Source organism: Mus pahari, chromosome 4, assembly GCF_900095145.1.
Source record: "Mus pahari chromosome 4, PAHARI_EIJ_v1.1, whole genome shotgun sequence".
In the NCBI taxonomy this organism is placed as follows: Eukaryota; Metazoa; Chordata; class Mammalia; order Rodentia; family Muridae; genus Mus; species Mus pahari.
Genome location: NC_034593.1, coordinates 22,244,708 through 22,261,035, shown reverse-complemented (window position 1 = coordinate 22,261,035; position 16,328 = coordinate 22,244,708). Strand labels below are relative to the sequence as shown.

Genomic DNA, 16,328 nt, shown 5'->3' with positions numbered 1-16,328 from the left:
AAGGATGGACAGGATTGTCAAAGCAGCTGTGTCGGCCCTGGTGGCCGATGGCGTGTTATGCAAATGGAAATGAAGTCCCAGCAGACATAACCAGTTAGAAACCATAGGCCTAGAGCAGTCAAGAGCCCAGTACTTAGCAAAATACTGTAGCCCAGTGCTTCTCGTCCTTCCTAAGGCTGCGACCCTTATTACAGTTCCTCATGTTGTCGTGACCCCCAGCCATAAAATTACTTTCATTGCTACTTCATAAATGTAATTTTAGGTTTATATTATGAATCAGAATGTAAAGATCTGATACACAGAAAACCTGGTATGTGACCCTTGTAAAAGGGTCACTTTTACCCACAAAGAGGTCACAACCCACAGATTAAAAACTGCTGCTATAGAGGTTTGGGATATGTAAGTGAATCTAATCATATTAGCTAAAACTTGAACATTTTAAAACATTTTTTCCCTTATAAATGACCCCACTTCTGAGGTAGTGTTTCACCTCACCGCGTGTTGAGTACAGCAGAGCACGCGTCCTTGGCGACCTGTCGCTTTCCTCTTCCTGTGCGTTGAGGGCTGCTGGGCTGCACAGAGCACTGTTGGCTCAAGGGCTTTCTGGGACACAAGGTGAGCTGGCCTCTGACAGACTGCGGGCCAGCAATGGGAACAGTTGCGCCTGGGCTGTAGCTGGCCCCTGTCCAAAGTGAGGGGAAGAAATGATGGTTTGGACACAGCTAAGACCTTCAAATACATCTTGTAGGGAAGATGTTGTGCCGCTAGGAGAGTTGGATTTACTGCCTTCTCCTGAGAGGAGCTCAGGCATCCACCTTGCATTGCCATGGCTTGCTGTTCAAGGATTTCTGCTCTGGGCTTGCAAAGGCTTTGTTGCTCCTCAGGCCTGGGGGTGGAAATGCAGACAGCTGTTACTACTCTGAAACATTCCTAAGAGCTCCTGTAAGAAGCAAAGAAAGGTTTCAACCTTCATTGGTATTTTAGGTGACTCCTTGTACAATAGAAATAGGAACAGTAAGGCCCTTTGTGATGCCTGATGGCCTTCCAGTTGTCTACTGGGGATAAGCATTTGCTACACCCTGAACCTCATCTAGGTTCCGGTGTTGGAACTAGAGCTTCTAGAAGCATCTCTGGGAACTGTTGGCATGAATTTCTTTAGAGTGGATACCTGAGAGTGTGACAAATGTTGGATATATGCTTGGCTTTTTGAAAAAGCCGCAGAGCTCATTCTTTCATTCATGCACACATTTTCTATACACACAAACGTATATACTTATATGCATAAATACACAATTTATAGTGGTATCTTGAGGTTTTTAATTCACATTTTTCAAATGACAACTATGGAGCATTTCCTTGCTTGTCTGTTAGCTGTATGTCCTGGTGTCTCTCCTAGTCTTCCACCTGGTGTGTATTACGTTTGATAATGTGCTCTCTCTCTCTCTCTCTCTCTCTCTCTCTCTCTCTCTCTCTGTGTGTGTGTGTGGGGGGGGGGGAGGGAGGATCTTTCACCCTTCCTTCTGAGCTCTGAGGAGGTCGCTGTATATTCTGAGTACAGATTCGTTGTCACATGAGCAGTGTGGAGTCTTCTGTCCCAGTCCCCAGTTTGTCTTCATTCTCTGAACATGGAAAATGGTGTTAATTTGGATAAACCCAGACTTTCCTTTTCTCTCTTTATTGTCACAAACATGTCACATGCAAAAGCCTTTCTTTTTCTAAGTTCTAGGTAATGGAAATGTTCTCCTGTATTTTCTTTTAACCATTTTATATTCTACATTTAGATCTTTGGTCAATGTTTGACTATGTTGGTTTTATTTTTTTTAATTTTTTATTTTTTTTAGGTGTGACATTTAAGTTGACATTTTTACTTTTTTTCTCTTGACATCCAATTGCTCCTAGAACTGTCTGTTGAAAAGCCTGTCCTTCCTCCATTGAGTTGCCTTCACACCTTCGCCACAAATCAATTGGCCATATTTGTGGAGGTCTATTTCTGGAGCCTCTATCTGCTCCATTGATCTCCGCGTCTGTCTCAATACCACACTGCCTTGCTCACTGTAGCTTCGTTGTGAGTCCTGGAGTGGGGTGGTCCTGTGGTTACCATAGCTTTAGAGTAAGCCTGCTTTTCACATTTGTGTTGGCTAGTTTACTTCCTTTCCACGTGACTTGTAGAATTAGCTTGTCTTTATCTCCTAAGAACCCTGCCAGGACTTTTTACTTGATTCTTTTACGTGTTTATTTAATTTTGGAGACAAGAATTATAAGCACTGTAGCCCAGGCTGGCCTTGAATGTTCCATTGTCCGGCTTCAGCATCTTGAGTATGGGGGTTGATTTTAGTATATTGTGTCTATAAGTGAATCCTGGGAGAACTGACACTTTACCGTGAGACCTCTCTTTTTTCTGTCTGTCTGTCTCCGTAGGTTCTTTATAATATTTTCATCAGCATCTTGTGGGATTCCTTTTTGTTTTCCCTAGCTCTCTGTGCCTTTTGTTCCGGGCACTGTAGGTATGCCTAACAAATGCTGCTAAGTAGGAGGCTGAGAACACCAGGCACCCTTGCACCAGGCATCCCTGCTGTCATCTGGCTTTGCTGATTCTGCTCCGGGTCTTAAAGGGAAAGTATGTCCTCTCCCACTGATGTCATGGTAACACTGGACTTTTTGTTAGGTACTTATCAAAGAGACTCCTTCCATGTTTGCAGAGCATTTTGATTGGAAATCGAGCTTGGGTTGTGTTATACACTTTATCAACTGATATGATCATCTGCTTTTTCTTCTGTAGACTATAAACAAGGTAGGGTCTAGAGAATGAGCTAGCAGAGAGGAGAGCTTTGCCACCCCCATTCAGAGCCCTGCACACCCTGGAGCTGGCCTTTCTCTGCAGCACTGTCCACACGGAGACTAACTTCTAAACTCAGTTCAGCCACTGGGATGATAAAGAGGGAAAATAGAAAACTCACTGTTGGTCTGTGAGAACCCCAATTCTAGACTTCCTCACATCTGCAGGAGTGGGTACTTCTCAGAGTCCAGAGGAGCCGTGTCTTTTACCTGAAGATGAATGGGGGGATGGAGTGTCATGCTCTATCCCACACAGCACTTACCCTTCTTTTCCTGTAGTTACAGATACTTTCGATTGACTTACACACTCTTTAAGTTTGGAGAATTTGGCTCATGTGTTATATCTTAGTATTGTTTATGTTGTACCTCTTTTTTAAGTATAAGCAATTAAAAACTATAGGAGAGAATTACATAAAAGTAACTAGATCATGGAAATGTATATAAACGGATCTATTGTTCCTTGGACTATATTACTCATTGTAATCTTTTTTAAAAAACTATGTTGTGAATTCAAATCATTCCTAGACTGTGGGGGTGGGGCAGGGCTGATCCATCATCACTGCTTCCAGTAAGCATCCAGTTAAAAGTTTTGTACATCTAGGTGACATCAGCAGGAACATTTCTAAGGAATCCTAAGGAACATTTACTAGTGCATGGATTTTCTGTGTTCAAGACCGAGTGTATAACCACCCCTCTGTGCTGCCCAGGGCTCACTCGCTCTTCCCCAGCCTTGCCCTAATTAGGGGCTTGTAGCAAATGTTAATTCTGAATGAAGAAAGTTCAGCCTCTTAAACCTGTACTCTTTCTGTTTCCCCCACCTCTAGGGTCAGAATTCAGGCTATCAATGAAATTGGAGTTGGACCATTTAGTCAGTTCATTAAAGCAAAAACTCGGCCATTACCACCTTCGCCTCCTAGGCTGGAGTGCGCTGCGTCTGGTCCTCAGAGCCTGAAGCTCAAGTGGGGAGACAGTAACTCCAAGACACATGCTGCTGATGACATGGTGTACACACTACAGTTGGAAGACAGAAACAAGAGGTGAGACGGGTGAGCGGGTACCTGGCATGTCCCCGAAACCTTGCCATTCGTCCTATACCTTATCCTTCCAAACCCCTCATCGTCATCGTCGTCGTCGTCCTTGTTCAAAGAAGGAACTAAGAGGGCTGACTCATGCAGTGTACCCAGCACATGCCCTCTGACCTTCCTCTGGAGTTCTTAAGTGTTTGAAAGATCCTGGTCTCCCTCATGACAATGGACGCATGTTTGTCCCTTTATAAAGTCAGATAATGGAGAGAAATTAGCAAATCAGAAAATTATCAGATTCAAGTCCTCATTGTACAATAACATTATCTTAGTCACAAGTGCAGCAGGAAATAGGACCCAGGAGAAATGGTGTCTCTTTAAATATTCAGTGACTATCAGGACAAACATGTTTACAATCTGAAATCGCTGTGGGTGATGTACAGATGGGGATTGTACTCTAACTGTGGGTGCCGTGATATCAAATTAACCGGAGCAAACAAGAGATTTGTTTCTTACAAGACACCGTGCCCAGAAGACACTTGGAGATATAGAAATCAAATCCACACTTCGGCATCCTGTTTACTTAACCCAACTCCATTTCCTCAGAAAAATAGCCAATCAGATGACAGGAGCAAATGGTATTTAGGAATAATTAGATGCTGAGCAGAAGTTTACAGTGACAGAATAGTCTGTCACTTAGCAAAGATCCTGATCAGAGTCAGGGTGAAGGGAGGATTGTCGGAAAACCAAGGCGGTGGTGATGACTAGGTGTCCACCCTGTTGCCAGTGTGACATGATGTTGGTATACAGACATGTTGGGCCACATTCATAGATAGCTACCATGGGACCCACACCCGGACTGGTCAGCATGTTTCTGGAAACACAAAACCAGTGCTACCAAGGGGTTTGCCCCTCTTATATCACTGTATGTGTTCCAGTATGCCGGGGTCACACACACACACACACACACACACACACACACACATTCTTAGTCTCCTCTGTGGAGGTTAGGGTGACTTTACTGCAGGGGAGTTCTGATGACCTTTGGAGATGAAGATCCAGAGAAATACTAGGGAGAAGGCACCATAGCTACACCTTGGGCTCCATGGAAACAGTATCAGGGCCTTTGACAACCAGCTAGACACTGAGTGGGTCATTGGCTGAGGAAAATCAGCTACACCAGGAGTCCCTGAGAATGTGAGGGGCTGGTACTGTCTTGCTCATCTACCATGCAGAGGTGCCACAGGGGCCACAGAGAAGCCCCAAGGTGCTTCTGTCAACTTCATAGAAAATCTAAGACATGGTAAAGACCAACAGTTAAGGACCTAGGACACCCAGGATGCCTCTTCTGGCCTTCCTGTTTCATTCTGAATCTCAGTATACAGCTGACTACCCATTGGTAATGCTCCCGAGACTCTGGAGGCCTCGGGAAGAGCACTGCCTCGGGTAACAGCAGCTTTAAGAATAGTGGCCCTTGACCCGATGGAAGGCGAGCCATGCAAAGGGCATGGCTGGCCCTGAGCTAAAGAACCTGAGGCTACATGAAAGGAAGTCACTGAGGCCAATGCAAGCAAGAAGTAGATCAGCACGCTTTCTACAGGGTTTCAGAGAGATTGCACACCTCAGACCATCCAACAGGAGCCCCTGAAGTGTGAGGCTACATTAGACTTGGCGCACAGTGCCCCATTCAGCACAGTAGACAAGGAAGATGTGTTGTAGGTGTTCTCCGGAGCCGCTAACATTAACCTCCCTGATACAAGATCGGGTGTGAGAGTTGGTGTGGAAACTAAAAGCAGGGTCTTCACACTCAGGGCAGTTAGCTCTACCTGAGGACAGCAGTGTCTTCCTCTTTGTCTATGCGCAGGCACAGCATAGCAGAATAACCACCCTCTTACATGAGTACCACTTCATAATGGCCAAAAAAATCTTTTGTTGTTGCTGCGTGTTAGTTTTTAAAGGTTGAATTACAGCTGTTTGTTTTGTGGACATCTGAATGAAAATCAATATAATTTTCATTGAAAGAGGGGAAGGAAGGAGGGAGGGAGAACTCACATAGTATTAACTCACAGAAAATTCTAGAATGCCGTGCCATAGGGGAAAAGCATTCTTGGAGTTTGTACCATAAGTGCATAAACCAGAGTTTTCTGAGGTGGGAGTTTGACTTGGCCAGGGAAGACCAGGTGTGGAGAAAAGAGCAGCGGTTATCCTCCTGGGGACCAGAGATGAGGCTGAGAACAGGAGGCAGTGAGGCTGTTCCTGACAGGTCATCTGGAGACCAAAAGCATCTATTAGATGCACTGATCCTGAGCTGAGTTGTGTATTTCTTTGGATCTGTTCTCATTGGATCATTACTCCACCTGGAGGAAGGTCTCAGCCACAGAGGACTAAGAAGAACAAGTGTCTGCGATAGCAGAAGCCATCATGCAAGTGACAGCCAATGTTGGGGGTATGCCCACGCCTTGGCTTCTCTTAGAAACAGAAACAACCTTGCTCGGGGATATTTTCTAGTTCCCCCAAAGTGAAAGGCGCAGCAGGGTTGGCGCTGGCACCTTACTTGCCCATGAACCTGGAGATCCTGGGTGGCCAGGCTCCCCATTTTGTACAATTCTGTCTTGTTGGTACAGCCACCCAAGGGTGCTTTGTATGCAAAGCTGTATAGATGGTGTCCACCATATTGAGAGCAGCTCCTCTGCCCCGAGCAAAAGCTCTAGAAGAATTTGTACAAATGAGTGTGGCTGTCATGAGACACTTAGACACGACAGATGGAAATAGTGCAGAATCTAGCAGTCGGTGATACTTGCTCCTATGAGGAGAGTGGTGTGGGCAGAGATGCTGGGGCCTGCCTTGTTCATCAGATAAATCACTCGCTTAAATAGAGCAGGCAATTTAGGAAATTTGACCATTAGGAACAATATTTTTCTTAATTTTATGAGCTGGAGTCCAAATTTATCTTTTCTAAATTAAATTTGTCAGTGCTCTCAGAAAGTTATTAAAGTGATGTGAGTCCTGAGCGTAATACATTCTTATTCTATTTGTGGAATAGTTTTCCTGGGATTTAACAGGATGAGGACAGCCTGACTTTAGTTTGAAGATGACCTTCTTCCTCCGTGTCGGGAAGCAAGAGCTCATGAACAGCCCTTTGAATGCAAGCCTTTAACCTCAGCTCTTGACTTGAGATCAAGGAGAAAACTTGAATATGTCACAGCCTTTTTAGCAGTGAGTGTGTGTGTGTGTGTGTGTGTGAGACCTTCAATTCACTATGTTGCCAAGGACCCTAAACTTCTAGTCCTCCTATCTCCACCTCCCAGGAGCTGAGATTCTAGGTGTGTATGCCACACTTGGCTTGATGCAGTACTGAGGAGGTGGAGACAAGTGGGCCCTTGAGCTCACTGCCCAGCAAGTCTACTGTTGTTAGGCCCCAGTGACAGGCCCTGTGGCTAAGAAAGAAGGTTGACAGCTATTTTGAGGACAGTGCCAGTGTTGACTTCTGGCCTACACACACACACACACACACACACACACACACACACACACACATTAAATGACCCAGGGATTCAAAAATACTTTTTAAGCTTTCTGAAGGAAGATTCTGTATATTGACAACAAGCAAAGTGCCAGGTACTAGGAACTTCCTTTACATTTAATTCTTTGAATAAAAAATGAAATATGCTAATATATCCGCCCTGCCCCCTCCTCTCCCTTCCTCCTCCCCTCCTTCCCTTTCCTATAAACAGAAGGAATCCTGAAAGTTGGCTTGGCCCAAAGCCTTGCCTCACAGTAAGGCCATCGAGAATTCAGGCATCTCACCAGACTTGCTATGTTAAAAGTTGGTTTCCTCTTAGCCTCTTAGTTAGAGCACTTATTTCCTGTGTATTCAAGCCTCTGGTCTGCAAGATTCCTGGTCCATGTTCGTGGAACAGCCTTACAGCAGCTTCATATCTAGAGGACTAAGTCTACATCTAGTGTTGGAATTACGATTATTCAACTAGCAATTTTTTTCCTTGAATTACTACTGTGTGCTGGGCCTCATGAGGTACGTGGTATTTCTGCAAGAGCTGATCTTGCTGAGAAAATGAATTAGCATTAAACAGTGAACAGACAGTCCAAGAGATTTTAATTTCAATAGAAAAGCAAAAATTAGATTAGTTTGGCCTTGCGGTGATTAGGTCTATTATTCTTAACAGATCCAGCATAGAGGATCTGAATAGTTCTGGTTCCCATGCTATGCAAGACAAATACGCACCCTAAATAAACATTCTCACGAAACCAAGTTAACGTAGTACCCGCACTAGAGGGAAGGGGCCAGCTCGCAGGCTCCAGGTCACAGCACTGGTCTGACAATTCAGGAGATGTATTTGTCTGTTTCTCTGGAATGAAATGTTGCCAGTTCTAATGAAATTGGGGCTAATGTTGAGACCAGCCCTCATCTGTCTGTGTTCTTGGTAATTGTGCACAGTACAGAGGCAGGAGGACTGTAAATTCCAGGAATGTGTTTATGGTTAATCTGTTGTTCAGGGTTTTGGTCAGCAGACCAGTGATTTTCAAAGCAAGGCTCCAGAGTGGTTGGGCAGGGGACGAGGTATCTAATGGAAAGAGTAATCACTGCTTGCTCTCCCTTGTCAGCCACTGTACCTCGACACTCACCCCCACCCAGCCTCACCCCCACCCCACCCCCCTAGCCGCTGGGGACACTAGGAGCTTTGTGGTGCTGTCAGTTTTACAAGGTTGGGAGTTAAGGGGGAGGCTAGAGCGCAAAGTGAACTGCCCTGGCATTTCTCTATCACACAGCCAAGCCCTGCTCCATTTTCAAAAGGCATTGCTAGTTTAAATGACAGGCTGTGAGGTTCAGAGCCCAGCCCATGCTCTCAGCTTTCCTCTCCTTCATAGCTCTGGTCCGAGTGATCATCCTTGCTGGGAAATGGTTCACGTCCCCAGTGGCAGCTGCGGTCCCTAGCACCCTTGTCAGAACTCTAACCCTAGACCTGCTACTGAATTTGCAGATGACCAGACACATTTGCCTAGACTGCTTTGTGCCTGAGTTTCCCAGTGCACATAGTACATATAATGATGCCTGGAGTGCCAGTCCCTAATTAATTGACAAAAATATTTTAGATACATTTTAGTGTCTTAAAAAAATCATAAAGATTCATCATAAAAATAAAAAATATGGATAAGTTGCTCAACTTTGGACCAAAATGCCTTAGAACAATCAGGGCTGAGTGTGATAAAAGACTAACTTGAGATCTAATTGGATCCAGAGTAGAATTGATAATGGGCTTTTCCTCTGAGATGCTTTATAAATAAATAGAATAAAATCAATACCATTGATGCATTAAGGCAAGGCCACTGCAGTAGACATGGATAAACATCTGGAAAACTGGCACTTATATACTCATAGGCACGATTCATTCCACATATTTAAAACCTACATAGAAATCTGGGAAGTTTCGAGCATCAGAGAAAAACCTTAAAAATAGGGAGTGCTTTCTATGAATGTAAATGAGTTTCTCTTTGAATATATCAATGTCTAAAATGCACTTTAGACAATAAAATGTAAGCATAGGGTTTCTGTTCATTCCTTTACTTATGAAAAGTTAGCTAGCACCAGGGCTGAAAAGATGGCTCAGCAGTTAAAAGTACTTGCTTCTCGCTGGAGATTGAGGTTTGATTTCCAGCACCTGTACAGCAGGTCACAACCATTTGTAGTTCCAGTTCCAGAGGATCTGGTGCCCTCTTCTGGAATCTGTGGACACCAAGCATGTATGTGGTGCATATTCATTCAGATGGACACACATAAAGTAAATAAGTCTGAAAAAAGCTAAACTGATATCATTAGGTATAATAGAATGCTGTTTATTTTTGCAGGAAAGTATAAAAATCCAATTCATTAACTAAAAAATTGTTACAGCCTAGCTTTCACAAGTCAAAAGACAGTACACAACCAGGAATAGAGGAAGGAGGTTAATTAGCCTCTCCCCCCACCTTCCCACCCCACCCCCAATCCCCTGCTAGCCCTCTGGAAATAGCTTTTGGCACCGTTCATATGGACATGGACGCTCACCAACATCAGCATCAGTGTAGGAAATGGATTCCCTTCCTGAGGTGTCCCCACACAGTGCCATCTGTGACCACCTGCTTCTACATGGAGTGGTAGGACTCGGTGTTCCTGGCACAACGGGCCATTTACTGTCCATGTTCTTAATATCTTCTATTTCCAAACACCACTTGAGTGACATGGGAAGCATACACACATGCTCACGCACATGCGTGTGCGTGCACACACACACACACACACACACACGCTTATGCACACACGTGCATGCACACACACACGCTCACACACACGCATGTGTGTGCACACACGTTCATACACACGCGTGTGTGTACACACACACACACACACATGCTCGCGCACAGGCACACATGAACAGACACCCTATTTCCCTCCTTCCATGGAGCTCAGGGAAAAGAAGGAATTTGAGGAAAGATGATGCTGGCCTAGTGTTAATAAATACAGCTGTACCTGATCTGGGAACAGCTGTCGCTGTTGTGAAACCTGTTTTGAAGGGTACCACTGAGACCTTCCATGAACCACAGGCCATGTTAGGTCAGTAGACTACTCATGCTACGTGGTTACTATCCATGAGTGACTGTAGTGAGCCTAAATATTACAGGTGCAGCAAGGCTCAATACAAACAAAACCCTGTAACACTAAGTCTTGTTCTCCACAATGAACTTAAGATCTAAGTTATTTAGAGAATTCTTGGATAGTTCTTTCAAAAGAACACCGTTTTAAGAAAATATTTTAAAGTAAATTGTTTCTACATGGTTTTCCTTTGCCCACCAATGATTTAAAGTATAAAGGAACGTGTAAGTGTGTAATACGGCTGAATCTATCCCATCAGTTTCACGTGATGCAAGCACATCCTTCTCACAAAGAATGTAAAAGCCTAGAACACCGAGCTGAGGAGTGTGGCTCTGCGGGGCTTTCCTGACACTGTCCGGAGTCTGCTGGTTTGTCTTCATGACGTGTTTTCCGTCATAGGGGCTTTCTGCTTCTTTCATTTATATTGTGTAAGAAGGCCTGGGAAGCGCAATGGTTAGGACTGTCTACAAGTTGAGCTTCTTCTCTGACTCGTTAAGGACCGTGCTCAGTTCCGTGCTCAGTTCCGTACTCAGGCTGAGGTTTCTGTGTGTCTCTGTGCTCCTGGGACTGCCATTCTCCCTCCCTGTGTCCCCAGAGGACTGTGACAGACAGAATACGCAAAAATATTTTAAATTCACAGAAATGGAGCGCTTTCTCAGAGTACTTTTTTTGTAGTCTTTATTTGTAAGACTTTTTAAGTTCCCTGCACAATTGAGAGTGCAGAGATCTCCCTGGTGTCCTCCCCCACATCCCCCACATTTGCAGCTGGAATGGTTGTCTAGCCCGCCTTTGGGGTCGCTCTCACTGTTGTTCTCGTATGTCCCTGAGTTTGGACATCAAATGAGGACACACATCTCTCAGTACACTCTCTCCGAGGCAGGTCATTGCCCTGAGCACAGAGAGATGAGCCATCTTTAAGTCACTGGGACACTGGCACCTGCAAGTCCCCCACGCATTTGCTACCATGCAGTTGTTGTATTTCAGGGAGTGCACTCCGTATCTGAGTGAGTCACTTATCTGGGGCCCCATGTGTGTCAGGCATTCGATATGGCTTCCCAAGTGGAATGCTACCCCAGTGTCCCTGTCCACATTCCCTGGCAGACCTAATCATGAGGAAGATTGCAGCATCTCTAATGAAGCCCCATGATCATGTCTGAGGCTAGTACAGTGTCCTGGCCTAGAATTTCCTTTCCTCCCACATAGCCAGCTTTCTACCCAGAGAAAGGAAAGTCATTGTCAAGGTGGTGTCTTGGAGGTAAAGCAGAGCCATTTCTAACCCTCTGTCTTGGAGTCCAGGGTTTAGCTCAGTAGTTAAGCTCCCAGATTTGGTTTCAGCACTCGAGGAAATGACGCAAAACCAGAGAACTAAACCTTTGTCTTCTTAGCTAACCCAGCCATAGAGGGGAGCTCTGGGTAGCAAGCTGCCTTGCAGGAGAGTCAGATTGAAAGCAGCAGAAGGCACCAAAAGCCGGCCTCTGGCACGTGGAGGTGGTGCATGCACGGGCGCACACACAGTGCTGACTACTGTGGACAGAATGGTTACTGCAGAGCAAAGTGAGCGCTAACACCTTTCATACCCACTCAAACCCTGCCGTAGCTCTCTGAGTTCCTCTTACCTTGTGCAGAGGAGAAGCTGGGGCACAGAGAGCCTACTCAACTGGCTAGTGTGTCATAGTCCGTGGGACCAGTTCTGAGCCTGTACTAACTGGTTCTCTCAACTGCTTAGATCTTAGGAGTGTAGGGAAATAAAGCCCTTTTTACCCCTTTACAGTTTTCAAATTAAAACCCTTAAAAAGTCTGAGACATCTGCATGTGGCCACATCTCCCCTAGTAAGATAAGGAGAAAAGTCCTCAGAAAGCATCGGCCGCTACAGCACGCTTCATTAACCGGGCCTCCTGACCTTGGACCTGTGTGTCCCTCTCATGACTCATGCACCCCAGGGTGCAGGATACATTTCCCTCTCCAGTTGGCCCTTGCGTGTGACACTAATTCTGTTACTGTTTGGCTGTCTCGCCTCAAGCCCTTGGAATTTTTTTGTTCCTCTCCCAGGCCCTCCCCACTTCACTCAGGGGTGAGCCTGGGCTGTGTCCTCCATTCTGCCTCCCCTCCCGAGCTCCTCTGTAACTGGCTCAAGGCACAACATAGGAGTTAGTTGCCACCTAGTCAGCCCGTTTTCATATACAATTTCAAACCAAGGAGGAGAGCTTTCTGCTTCCTTACCCTCCCCGTGGGGATGGGGATCAGGCAAAGCAGGCACGGATGTCACTGAACCAAGCCTGCCAAGATGTCTCATTGCCAGAGTGCTGAACAAGGTGGGCCAGAGTGTGTGGGGTTTGGATTTCTGGAGAGGGGAAATTAGCCACTTTCCTGACATCCTCGGCTTCTTCCGGTAGGAGTTGTAGAACCAGAACCCAGCTTGCTCTCCCCAGGTGCCCGATGTCCCCAGCTGGCCTCTTGTGGCTCCCAGATTCTCCCATCCACGCCAACAAGATGCCTCAACAACGTACCCGCGGTCCCCAGGCAAAGGGCTTCAAAAACCTCCTCAGTCAACAGTCGCCTTTTCTCCACTAATTCAGCTTTTCTCCTTGATCTGAGTAACGCTGTCTCAGAACCTAAGTCAGTAGATACACTGCCTAACGACACATTTGTCCGTGTGCTACCACCATTAGCCAGTTCAGCAATGCTGACGTTGGCGTGCCAGTTAAGTACACTGCGACAAGAGAGCTCAGGAGACGAACCGACCAAAGAGTGTAGAAACAGCGCATTTGGATATGCTAGAGAATCGTGTGCACACTACTACTACAGTTTGGATCATAGTGTGGAATCAGATCCCTGAATTTGCCTCAGTGACCTTCTTAGCGGCTTTGAGTGCCTCTGCCTAGGTATGTAATTGACCCTTGGCACAAATATGAATCAAGCCTATTGTCTAAGGGAAATGCTGTCCTTGGAGTATGGCAGAGGTGAAAACAGTTCTCCAAACTCTTAGAAGCTGAGCTAGCTGGCACCATAATGGGGATTTAAGAGCATCACTTTTTAAGCCATGACTTCCATTTGTGATACAATTAAGGGCAATTACTCCCGCTGGCGAGTTTAGCCCAGGTGAGCTGAGTTAATAAGTAGCTGCTTGCCTCTCCATTAGCTGGGTGTCTTCATTAGGGCAGTAATGTGTGGAGTGTGCTAAGCAAGTTGCCATGGTTATTTGTGGGTTTCAACCTGGACTCTGGCTTTCCTTGAAATTAACAATGTTCAGCCTTCAGTAAAAGATACTTCCTCCTGAAGCAAAACACACAGAACGTTAAGTGGACCTGCCAGGGCTTAAGAACTCAGTTACTAAGGTTAGAGAGGGCCTGGGTGTTACACTGACTGTTGAGCTTTTTCCTCTCCAAGTTGCTCAGTCTTTCCCTATCTCACGACCCCGCCCTCCCATTTCCCCAAAGTTGCTGCTGCCCTCCAGAACTCCGTACCCTCACACAGGGCCAACGCGCCCTCAGGGTGGGCCTCATTCAACACCAGGTCCCCAGAGCCAACACACAACAGATGTTCAACAGTGATGGCTAAATGAGTACATGAATTCTCCCTCTCCCTGAGCCAAACCAACGACAGTCAGGCACTTTGAATGTTCTGTCACTGAGCATCTCCCAGAACTTTCTGAAGACCCGGGTTTCCTCTGATGCTCAGGGCATGCTGGGCAGAACCAGGACCATGTGTTTGGAATTACTCAGTGTTGGTTCTCAAAGTGTTCCTGGACTAGTGAGGTTTGAGTTCTGAAGAACTCATGAGAAATTACAGAATCAAAACAATGCAGTTATTAAGTGATAGAAGCCCATTTCGCAGCCTGCTCCAGTTTCGTGGAGTGGGGGGAGTTATGTTTTGAAGATAAACTGAGGACATAGGTGAAGTGTGAGGCATGACTCTTCATTATGCTTTATGTCCGAATGTGTCTGAATCTCCGTCCTCCTCGTCGCACGAGCTACCCTGTGTGTTTCCTTTCTAGGAATAGTCCTTGAACACCAAACCACATTACACAGCAACTGGGTGCTTCAGACCGCAGGAGGCGCTCATCAAGTTAGCCCCATCTTTCCTCAAGTAGGCATCGCAATCTATCACCAAGAGAAACTCAGGTGACTAATGGATTCTGTTCCTCTCTCTCTCTCTCTCTCTCAGGTTTATCTCAATCTACCGAGGGCCCAGCCACACCTACAAGGTCCAGAGACTGACAGAGTTCACCTGCTACTCCTTCAGGATCCAGGCAATGAGCGAGGCGGGGGAGGGGCCGTACTCAGAAACCTACACCTTCAGCACAACCAAAAGCGTGCCTCCCACCCTCAAAGGTGTGTAGACTCAGATGCTGTGGCTCTGTTCAGGGAGAGTGAAGATGTGCACTAAGTCTACAAGTAGGGAACTCAATTCTGACCATAAATGCAGTCATCATATTTCTAATAGCAAGATGGAATCAAAAGTTCTCAAAAGAGAAAGCTGGGTGATAGATTATCTGGAAGAAATGCCAGATATGGGCTATTGTATTCTTTATAAATGTTTATTGCAAAAAAAAAAAAAATATATATATATATATATATATATATATATAGTAATGAGATATCCTCATCGTCAAATATAATAGACAAAGGAGTTTCTCTGAGCAGCAGCTTCTGTGTCAGCAGTGAGTGGGGACTGGTTTAAGATAGACCGCGAAAAATGGTTCCCAGGTCTGCTTCCCTGAAGGCACGCAGGTTGGCGTTCATCTCTGGGTGGCTTCAGTGCCTGGAAATTAGAGGCCAATTCAGGCGAGTCGACACTGCCTTGTGGGGGCACACCCTTCCCCGTGGAGGACGCTGTTAGGAACCCATGGTAGCAACCGTCCATGTCCCTCCTGAAGTTTTCAAGGCTTCGTGATTTATTCTCTTGGAGGAATCAGGTCCTGCAGAAGCCCCAGAGCGACAGTTACGTAAATCAAGGAGGGTAGCCAGAGCCACTCCTGCTGGGGCCAGCCCTCTAAGCCTGCCAGTGTACAGTCAGAGTTAGGACTGAGTGGGTGGCAGACATGCATGCTAGGGCTGGCGGTGACAGGAGCCAAAGCTTGCACTTGTGCTCCTGAACTTCTCCCCTCAGACACGGTCCCTGGAACTTCTCCTTAGGCAAAGCAGCATTGGTGTATCCAGCCAATTCCCAGAATGGTCTTGCTGTTGATGGGTGGTACGTGGTGGGTGTGTGTGTGTGTGTGTGTGAGTGTGCGTGTGAGCATGGGTGTGAGTGTGCGTGTGAGCATGGGTGTGAGTGTGTGTGTGTGTGTTTACCCTCAGGGGTCTGTGTGTGTGTGTGTGTGTTTACCCGCAGGGGTNTGTGTGTGTGTGTGTGTGTGTGTGTTTACCCGCAGGGGTGTGTATGTGTATGTGTGTGTGTGTGTGTTTACCCGCAGGGGTGTGTGTATGTGTGTGTGTGTTTACCCGCAGGGGTGTGGGGGTGTGTGTGTGTTTACCCGCAGGGGTGTGTGTGTGTGTGTGTGTGTGTTTACCCGCAAAAGGGTGTGTGTGTGTGTGTGTGTGTGTGTGTGTGTGTGTTTACCCGCAGGGGTGTGTGTGTGTATGTGTGTGTGTGTGTTTACCCGCAGGGGTGTGTGTGTGTTTACCCACAGGTGTGTGTGTGTGTGTGTATGTGTTTACCCGCAGGGGTGTGTGTGTGTATGTGTGTGTGTGTGTGTTTACCCGCAGGGGTGTGTGTGTGTTTACCCGCAGGTGTGTGTGTGTGTGTGTGTTTACCCGCAGGGGTGTGTGTGTGTATGTGTGTGTGTGTGTGTTTACCCGCAGGGGTGTGTGCGTGTGTGTGT

The 16,328-nt window shown here is 46.2% G+C and overlaps 1 protein-coding gene across 4 annotated transcripts in view; it reads left to right on the top strand.

Annotated features, from left to right (window-relative positions):
• Window positions 1–16,328, top strand: part of Fndc3b (fibronectin type III domain containing 3B) — a 290,533-nt gene that overhangs the window by 264,846 nt on the left and 9,359 nt on the right. For all 4 annotated transcript variants that reach the window (XM_029537515.1, XM_021195296.2, XM_029537516.1 and 1 more), the window contains exons 23-24: window positions 3,660–3,872; window positions 14,669–14,835. In XM_029537515.1, the coding sequence (XP_029393375.1) occupies window positions 3,660–3,872; window positions 14,669–14,835 (380 nt within the window). The remainder of the gene's footprint in view (window positions 1–3,659; window positions 3,873–14,668; window positions 14,836–16,328) is intronic.